The sequence below is a fragment of the Phasianus colchicus genome, chromosome 16, assembly GCF_987193195.1.
Source record: "Phasianus colchicus chromosome 16, bPhaCol1.hap1.1, whole genome shotgun sequence".
NCBI classification, from domain to species: domain Eukaryota; kingdom Metazoa; phylum Chordata; class Aves; order Galliformes; family Phasianidae; genus Phasianus; species Phasianus colchicus.
The window spans coordinates 3796443-3805680 of record NC_143451.1 but is presented as its reverse complement, the minus strand read 5'-3'; the positions used below and the strand labels follow the sequence as shown (position 1 = coordinate 3805680).

General features: G+C 62.6%; 1 protein-coding gene across 5 annotated transcripts; it reads right to left on the bottom strand.

Moving 5' to 3' along the window:
* Positions 1 to 31: 31 nt before the first annotated feature.
* Positions 32 to 7280, bottom strand: TFAP4 (transcription factor AP-4). Of its 5 annotated transcripts, none has more exons than XM_031595275.2 (7): positions 7009 to 7280; positions 3804 to 3969; positions 3515 to 3613; positions 2972 to 3142; positions 2439 to 2576; positions 1269 to 1427; positions 32 to 1177 (listed from the first exon to the last, which is right to left on the bottom strand). In XM_031595275.2, exons 1-7 carry the CDS (start codon positions 7095 to 7097, stop codon positions 983 to 985), a joined length of 1017 nt encoding a protein of 338 aa, XP_031451135.1. In that variant the 5' UTR covers positions 7098 to 7280; the 3' UTR covers positions 32 to 982. The 5 variants fall into 5 exon arrangements, with proteins under 5 accessions (XP_031451135.1, XP_090007624.1, XP_031451134.1 ...); XM_090151498.1 differs by lacking the exon at positions 7009 to 7280 and adding an exon at positions 5659 to 6005; XM_031595274.2 differs by lacking the exon at positions 7009 to 7280 and adding an exon at positions 4131 to 5652.
* Positions 7281 to 9238: the final 1958 nt, after the last annotated feature.

The window sequence follows — 9238 nt, the reverse complement described above, 5'->3', positions numbered from 1 at the left end:
AGAGCCCACAGAAGAAACGCTGGGCCAGAGCTTCTAAAAAACAAAGTACAAACTTTATTTTGTTTCTTTACAAAGGCACAAGCCTCTTTTTTTTTTTTTCACTTTCTTAACAAAATATAATAGCTTCTCAATGAACACAAAGACCTGAAAATCGTAAAAAAAAAAAAAAAATACAAAAAAAAATTAAAAAACAATGAAAGAAACCGAGAGAGAAACAGCTGTGGCTGGGGAGGAACCTACCAAATACCAACAAGGCTCTACACACAACTGGCCTAAACCCTACAGCCAAACGGGGGGGGGTGGGGGGGACAGAAGTGGGGCCCCCCTGCCCACAACAAAAAGTAGAAGCGACACAATCACGAAAACAGAAAAGCTCTTCTGACCTGACGAACCCCGCAAACCGGATTAAGTGCTTAAAGGAAGGAGGGGAGCAGGAAGGGGAGCGCTGGGGGTGGCTGCTGCAAAAGGAGCCCAGGATCCCCATGGCACCGATGCTGCGGTCACCGAGAGTGCCCCCCCCTCTTCCCCCCATGCTTAAAAATGAAACTTTCAAACAGAATGAAAAAAAAAAAAAAAAAAACAACAAGGAAAAGGAATCAAAAATCCCAACCCCCCCCCTGCAGCATCCCAAGGGAAACCCGGCTGGCTTTGGTTCTGCAGGGTTTCCTGCAGGTGGGGGGAAGTTTGGTGGCACCAGGAGGGGCTCCGACCCCCCCCAGCCCTAAGCCCCTTCCTGAAGCTGCTCAGCTGCACCCCGCTTCCAGTTCTGTCCCCCCTCGCTGCCCCCCCCCGCCCCAGCCCCCCCTTCTCCCCGCTCGCTGGGAACTGAGCACTGAACGGCGCCCGCTTCCAGCGTTACAGTATTGGAAAAAGGTCATAAAAGAGACCCAAATCGCGACGTATTTTTTAAAAATTTCAGCATATTCTCTGACGTTTCCCCCCCTCTCCCTGCTCCCCGGTCCCGGCTGCAGGCCAGGGGGTGTCAGGGCAGCTCTCCTTCCCCCAAAGGGTCTTCTTTGCTCTGGTCCATGGAGTCACTGTCGTTGCCCTCCGTGTCGGAGGCGGTGTCGGAGGCGGAGGGCTCTGGGCAGGCACGTGCGGGCGTCACGATGACGGCACGCCGCTGCTCCTCTTCCTGCAGCTGCTTCTCCTGCGTGCCCTCGATGTGTTGGATGGCCTGATGGGGACAAACAAAGGAGTCAGGCGATGAATCCCCCCGAAGGCTTTAGGGCTCCCCGCACGCACACACCCCCCGCGGCGCTCTCTACCTGAACGATGGTGTCCAGGTTTTGCCGGGACGTGGAGACTGTGTTGATGACCGAGGACGGGCCCATGGTGACCACGGTGACATGATGGGAGGGAGGCGGTGCTGGTACGATCACAGTGGGGTGGTGGGTGGGTGCTGGGGGACCGTGTGCTGGCAGGAGCTGGGGACAAAGCAAACCCTTCCATGAGCCCCCGGGACACCCAGCACGGGGTGATGGCTCCTTCCCAAACTCCTCACCCAGAGCCGTGAGCCTCAGGGCAGCAGCCCCCCAAGGGGAACCCCAATGCAACCTCGCTGTCCCCACACCATTGGGGATGTCGTGCCACTCTGTGCCCAACTCAAACATGAGGTAACAGGCTTGGAGCAAGGAGAGAACCAGGAAAGAGAACCAGCCCCTGCACCTGGGCAAGGCAGTGATGAGGAGAGCACCGAGACCACAGAGCTTCACCAGCAACTCAGCTGCTGCCCACCTGCCCTGCACAGACACACGCTAAACTGTGGCCAGCATTGCTTTGGCAGAGCAAGAAGCACAAGGCTGAACTCAAAGAACTGCCCATACTCTGAAGCTTTGGACTTTCAAGAGGCTGAAGCCAAACCCCAGCAGCCCATGCACACTAATTCTGATCGGCCCGACCCGCTCAGCTGGGAATGCACCGCACCCCTCGGAGCTCCTCGTTAAAACAGCGGATGCAAAGAACCGCCCTAGCAGGAGGCTAAGGAAAGTTCACCTAAAAATAGGCTGCACTTCCCCGGGAGGGATCCTGCGGGGAACATCCCTGCAGAAGCCAGACTGCAGAGGAAGCCAAGCTTTGTCACTGCCTTTTAAGCTCCCCACACTGGGATCCTCCAACTCAAGGAACCGCTCCAAACCGGGGCAGCAGCGCAGTGCAGAGGAAAGCACAAGCAGCACGCTGGCACCAGACTTGTCTGCCTCCTGCCCCAGGCACAGGGAGCACAGCCTGGAGCTGAGCATGCAGCGCAGCACTGCACCAACCCCTTCTCTACTCCCAAAAGAAAGGAGTTTTGTTGGGACATCACTGTGCGTACAGCACAGCCTCCCATTGATGCCGAGAGCATCACTGACCTGCCCTAACCTCTGTACATGATTGCCTTGCTCATCCCACAGGAAAGCTGCAGGGCAGGAGGGGCAGTGGGGTGCACCCACACTCACCTGGGTTCGGATCTGCTGCTCCCGCTCCAGCTTCTCCTGGTGCAGCAACCTCACCTGCTCCTGCTGCTGCTGGAGCTGCACCTGCTGAGCAATCACCTTCAGCTTCTCAGGGTACATGTGGGCCTCCAGCGAGCGAACCTGGCACAAAGAGGGACCCAGTGAGCTGTGGGGCAGCCCATGCCTTGCACACACCCCGACGCAAGCTGGGCTATGCCTGTCTGCAAGGTCATGGTGTGGGCAAAGTGGGGACAGAGAGTAGGGCTGATCGTGGGGCCATTCCTTACTCAGTGGGTGGTGAGGCACTGGCACTGCTGCCCAGAGCTGTGGGTGCCCCACTCCTGGAGATGACGAGGCCATGGATGGGCCCTGACAGAGCTGGAGGGGGCACAGCCCACAGCACGGAACCAGATGGGCTGTGAGGTCCCCTCCAACCATCCTATGGCTCTATGGTTCCATCATCCCCACGGCACAGCCCGCTAGAGGGCGAGCCCTCCCCACACACAGCCATGGCCGTGCTGGCCCCACAGCCTCACCTGCTCCTCCAGCATCATGCGGACCGAGCGCTCCTTGTCCAGCTGCTGCCGGAGCTCAATCATTTCTCGCCGCAGGTCCTCGGCCTTCTCATCCTCCCAGATGTCTGGTGAGCCGATGCCCTCATCTTTGTCCTCCGCTCGTCGCCGCTTTGGGGAGGAACCGCTGAACTCCTGCCAAAGGGATGCGGTGTCAGAATACAGGGGTTCCCCTCAATCTGGACCAGGGGTGGGCAGTGCCACTCTCATGGCCATCCCCAATGTCCCCCCAAGAGCTGAGAGCTCCTGGGGAGGGCGAAACCCCCACGGCCATCCCAACATGAGGGTCGCAAAGAGAAACGTCTCCTGGGGATATGGACAGCATATGGAGCCAATGCCTCCATCCACAACCATGGCTGCGTGAAACATCTCCACCCTGCAGTTATTAGGACGGGGTCTCACTCAGATCCCAAGGAGAAGCAGTGGTGCTCTGAGCCCATTCAAAGTTGTGGCCATCCCTTCCCAGTACACACAGCACCATCCCCTCCCAGCGCCCAGGGGCAGCACCTGGATGAACCGCTTGAGCTGGGTGTTCTGCTGTAGTAGCCGGGTCTTCTCCTGCTCCAGGGAGAAGATGTACTCAGCCGTCTGCTGGAGGATGGCCGCCTGCGGAGAAAGCCATGGGCACGGTGAGGCAGCACAGCCCGACTCTGAGCCAGGACCCAGCCCCGCTCCCACCCAGCATCTCTACTGGAGCTCCCCGCGAGCGGCACACGCAGCACAGCCTGCAGTCCCTCCTCCCAGCACAGCTCACCCAACGCGTCACCCACTGCTGTGGTGCCAGCTCCCCGCTCACCTTGCTGAGCTTCTCCCCGTCCGTGTGCGGGATGAGGGTTTTCAGCGACTGGAAGCCAGCATTGATGCTCTGCATTCGCCTTCTCTCGTTGCTGTTGGCGATCTCCCTGCGTATCCGTCGCTCCTGGTCCCGCTGGGTCTCCGGAGTCAGTGGGATGTTGGCCAGGCTGTGAGAGGAGCTCCACGTTAGGGCTGGGGGGACGCACCGCAACAAAACCCATCCCCAGGCAGGATGGGGAGCGGCTAGATGGAAGCTAGCGGGGGATAACTCTACACCCACAAGGCAGCTCTGGAATGCTGGCAGGAAGGGGACCAGCAGACGCCTCACCAGCAAAGCGGCATCTCCGCGGTGCCGCGCCGTGCCCACGTGCTGGCTGGGACCGCCGGTTGCGTCCCCGCGGGGCCACCGGCGTGTGTGGCCCTGAGAAGGGAGGCTCTCTCCGCCCTGCTGATGGCTTCCAGCTGACAGCTCCCGGCGGAGAAGCCCCCGTCCCGCCCAAAGCCGCAGCTCCCGCCTGCTTCCTGCGCGCCCTCGCCCCGCAGCTGGGCTGGGAAACGCCCCAGGGATGGGGGTCTGGCTCTGCGCCCTGCTCGGCTCCTATGGGGGCCCTGAGTCAGTATGGCGAGCTGAAATCCCAGCACAATGGGCAACGGGTGTGCAGAACGAAGGGGATCTGCAGCGGGAGGGGAAGGGGCAGCACATGGCCCTGCATCTCGTCCGACCCCACGCAGAGGTTGGCGATGTGGTGGTACCAAGCTCTGGGTGACAGCCGGGCACACAGTGACGCACACTGCAGCCCATCCCCGTGGCACAGCCATGGCCACACGGTGCCGCAGACAAAACAGCAGGGGCAGGCAGCCGGCACGGGGCAGATAAGAAGTGCGGCGCAGCGCTGGCTCCACACGGTGCATTAAGATGTATCCAGGTGCCAAGTGGTGCCAAAGGCCAGCGGCACGGCACGGTGAGCCTGCCAAGGGGTCCCAGGGACACCGACCCCCTCCCACGGCCCAACGATGGCTGTGGGGTCACCAAGGCCAGCACCCAGCTGCAGCCCCACACGGGGAAGCAGCCAGCCCGCCAGAGCCAGGCAGCATGGAAGCAGCTTCTGAAATGGAAAAGGAAGAGGAAGAGCCAGCTTCCTCGGTGGCGGACCTCTCGTAACCTTCCCCAGCTGCTCTTCCTGGGGAAAGACTTAAAAAGTGACAGCTAAATACGGAAAGGAGAAAAAAGAAATGCCTCGATTCAGAAGCTGCCACGCCAGGAGTGGGTGCTCACCCCACGTGGTGCCCGGCCACTGCCCACCTGTAACTGGCCACGGTGCACAGCACAGCCAAGCGGGACATGCTGGCAGCTCTTCTGGATGCTCACACCACAAAGCCAGGGCAGGCAAAGCCCTGGAGTGTCCACAGCTCCATCTCTGCACCACAGCACATGTGGACACAAGGTGAAGGCTAGGCAAGTAGAACTGATCCCTCCCTCCCTGGCTGTGCAGAGGCACCGTGGTGCAACCCAGCAGGACGTCGTGCTCACCTGGACCTCAAGGGAAACAAAACTGCAGAGGGTCAGAGCCAGCTGACCATCCTGATCACAGGGACACTGTGTGTGCGCTCATGGGCATGGAGGGCATCCCTGAGCACCCCGAGCTCTTAGCGGGGTGCTTCTAAGCTCCCTGAGCTCTCAGGCATGGCATCCCTGGGATTCCCCAAGCTGGCAGGCAATGCACCGAGCTCACAGGCAGAGTGCACCTGGGCTTCCCAGACCGCAGGAAGGGCAGCACGTCCCTAAGTTCACCCCCAAAGAGGCCACCCCCAAACCTTCTGAGCTGAAAGGGATCCCCAGGGCTCCCCAAGCTCACAGGCAGGGCAAGGTGTCCCCGAGGTCAGCGGCACGGTGCACCCAGCTCCCCATGTTTACAGGCCGGGCGTCCCTGAGCTCGCAGCTACGGCATCCCCAGGGCTTCCCAAGCTCACAGGCGAGGCAGGGTGACTCCGGGCCTGCAGGCTCGCTGCTCCCGAGCTCCCCGCGCCTGCAGGCGGGGCGCGCCGGGGTTCCCCACGCCCGCAGCGAGGGCAGGATGACACGGAGCTCAGCCGGGCGGCCCCGAGCAGCCCGAGCTCACACGCAGGGCGGCCCCGAGCTCGCAGGCAGGGCTTCCCCGGCACCCTCCGAGCCCCCGGGCGGCGCAGGCCGACGCCGAGCTCCCACGCCGGACGCCCCCAGGCCGGCCGTCGGGTGGCAGCGCACGGCGCCGGGCCTGCAGGGCGCACACGAGCCGGGCGGCCCCGAGCACGCGGCACGCCGCCGCCGGCCACGCTCGCGGCCCCGGGCCGGGCGCTCGGAAGCCGGCCGCCCTCCCGTCTCGCGGCCCGGCTCGGCGCAGCACGCGGTGCCGGGCCCGGCGGCTCCGCTCCCTCGGCCCCACGGGCGGGGCGGGGCCGCCCCGCGCTACGAGCGGGCCGCGAGGATCCGGGCGCGCCCCGCGGGCCTCCGCCGAGCCGCGCGGGGACCCGGCGGGACGTCGCGGCCCCACCCGCGGCCGAGGGCGGAGCGCCGCCGGGCATCCCCTGCCTGCCGGCCCGCGGCCCGCGCTCGCTTTGTGCCGCGGCGTGGCCCGGCGGGGCCTAGCGCCGCTCCCGCCGCACTACATGTCCCGGCAGCCCCGGGGCCGGCCCGCCTCCTCCGGGAGGGCTGCAGAGTCACGGCCAGGCCCGGCAGTAAACACACCCCCCCGCCGCACGCCCCCCGGCAGCGCCCCCCGTTCCCGGCGGGCCGCTCCCGCCTCCCCCCCCCATCTCCCTTCCCCGCGCCCCCGAAGCCCGGCGCCGTGAGATCCGCCCCCCCCTCCTCCCTCCCCCCCGCTGCGGGGCGGTGCGGGGCCGCGGGGCCGCATGGCCGCTGTCGGGGCCCGGCCGCACGGCCCCATGTGCGCGGCGGCGGCGGCGGCCCCGGGAGCGGCACCCACGTGCGGGGAGAGAGGAGAAGCGGGGATCGGGGTGGGGGGAGCGGTGCGGAGGGGGGAGGGGGGAAGAGGACGAGAGGGGGGGGGGAGGGATAAAGCATAAAATAAAGAAGAACGGAGGGAAAAAAAAAAAATGTTATCTTCAAAGGTTTAAAAAATAATAATAATAAACGCGTTTAAAAAAAAAAATAAATAAAATAAAAGGTGGAAATGAATAAAGCGCTGCGGAATACCGCTCGCCCCCACCTGCACAGCCCGCCGATGACCTCCTTCTCGGATTTCCTGAAGTGCTGCAGGGAGGGCATCTTCTGGGCGGGCACCACGAAGTACTCCATGCCGGGCGGGGGGCAGCGGAGGGCTGCGGGGCGCCGCTGGGCGCGGGGCCGGGCGCGGAGCGACTGCGCCGGGGCTGGAGCGGGCGTGTGTGTGTGTGTGCGTGTGTCTCAAGGCGGGAAACAGCTGGTGCGAGCACAGCAGCGCTCCCTCCCCCGGCGGCGCCGCCTCCGCCAGCCACCGGCCCATGTAAACAAAGGACGGCGCGGGATTCGGCGGGGAACGGGGCGGAGGGGGGGAGCGCGGGGCCGGAGGGGCGGCGGGGCGCCGCTGGTTGCGGGCGGGCGGCTCCCCGCAGCGCCCCGTCTGTGCCCGAGCCGCGGGGTGCCGGCCCGGCCGGTCCCGTGCCGTGCCGTCCCGTCCGAGCCCGGCCCGTTCCGCCCCGTCCTCTCCCTGGCCTATCCTATCTCGTCCCGTTCCGACCCGTTCGATCCCTGTCCGATCCCATCTGATCCTACGCTACCCCTTCCCACCCCCGCGCTGTCCCCGCGCTGTCCCCATCCCGACCTGTGCCACCCCGGCTGACCCCGCTCAGCCCATCCCGTTCCACCCCGTCCCATCCCGTCCTGTCCCATCCCAACCTGTCCCACCCCCATCCCACCCCATCCGATCCCGCCCTGTCCCCACCCCAACCTGTGCCACCCGCTCTTGTCCCTGTTCCGTCCCATCCTGTGCCATCCCTTCTGATTCTACCCCATCCCTTCCCATCCCCATCCTGTCCCATGCCATCCTCATAGCACCCCTCCAACCTGTCCTCATTCCATCCTGTCCCCATCCCATCCTGTGCCACCCCATCCAACCCAGTCCCATTCCATCCTATCCTACCCGTGCCCTATCCTATCTCATCCCACTCCGTTCTGTTCTATCCCCATATCATCCACATTCTGTCCTCTCCCCATCCCATCTGATCCTACTCCATCCTATCCTGTCCTATATGGTCTTCTCCCATTCCCATCCCCACCCCATCTGATCTTGTCCCCATCTCAACCTGTGCCATCCGTCCCAACCCTAATCCACCCCATCTCACCCCATCCCATTCCACTCTGTTCTGTCCTGTTTTCTCCCATCCCATCCCATCCCATCCCATCCCATCCCATCCCATCTCTGTCCACCCTGTCCTGTCACCATCCCACCCCACCTGTCCCTGCCCCATCCCAACCCGTGCCATCCCACCTGTTCCTGTCCCCACCCTGTTGTGTCCCATCCCTATTTCTCCCCATGTGACATTGTCCTCATCCTGTCCTGTCTCCATCCCATTCTGTGCTATCCCATTTCATTTTGTTCCCTTCTATCCCATCCCGTTCTGTCTCATCCCATTCCATTTTGTTCTACCCCTATTCTACCCCTATCCTATCCCATCCCACCCTACCCTCATTCCATCCTGTGCCATCCCCTTTGATCATAATCCATCCTGTCCTGCCCTGTCCCCATCCCATCCTGTGCAACCCCCTCTCAAGCTATTTCATCCCATTCTGTTCTCATCCCATTCTGTTCTATCATTGCCTCATCCCACCCTGTACTGTCCCCATCCCATCCTGTGCTATCCCATCTAATCCTAATCCATCCCTTCCCATTCCCATCCTGTCCTGTCCCATCCCTATCCCATCCTGTTCCATTCCATCCTATCCTATCCCTGTCCTATCTCATCCCATCCTGTCCCATCCCACCCCATCTGATCCTATCCCTGCCCTGTCCCCATCCCATCTGATCCCATTCAATCTGATGCTTTCCTCATCCAGCCCTGTCCCCATCCCACCCTGTCCCATCCCATCTCGCTCTGTTCCATTCCATCCCATCCTGTCTCATCCCATTCCATTCTATCCCTGTCCCATCTTCTCCCTGTCCCCATCCCAATCTGTGCCATCCCATGCCATCCTATCCCATTCTTCCCATGCCATCCTATCCCATTCTTCCCATGCCATCCTATCCCACCTTGCCCTGTCCCCACCCCATTCCGTGCCACCCCGTCCAACTCAGCTCCATTCCATCTTATCCCATCCTGTCCTATACCCATCCACTGCCTGACCCTATTCTATCCCTTCCTGTCCTCACTCTATCCTATCCCCACCTCATTCCGTGCCACCCCCTCTGACCCAATTCCCATCTCACCCCATCCCATTCCACTCCATTCCGCCCTGTCCTG

Coding starts and splice junctions, on each gene's coding strand:
- TFAP4 (XM_031595274.2), bottom strand. CDS start 4,714: ATGCACCGTGTGGAGCCAGCGCTGCGCCGCACTTCTTATCTGCCCCGT. Junction 3,970..4,130: donor GCGGAGATGCCGCTTTGCTG/GTGAGGCGTCTG, acceptor CTCCTCTCACAG/CCTGGCCAACATCCCACTGA. Junction 1,178..1,268: donor ACCTGGACACCATCGTTCAG/GTAGAGAGCGCC, acceptor TGTCCCCATCAG/GCCATCCAACACATCGAGGG.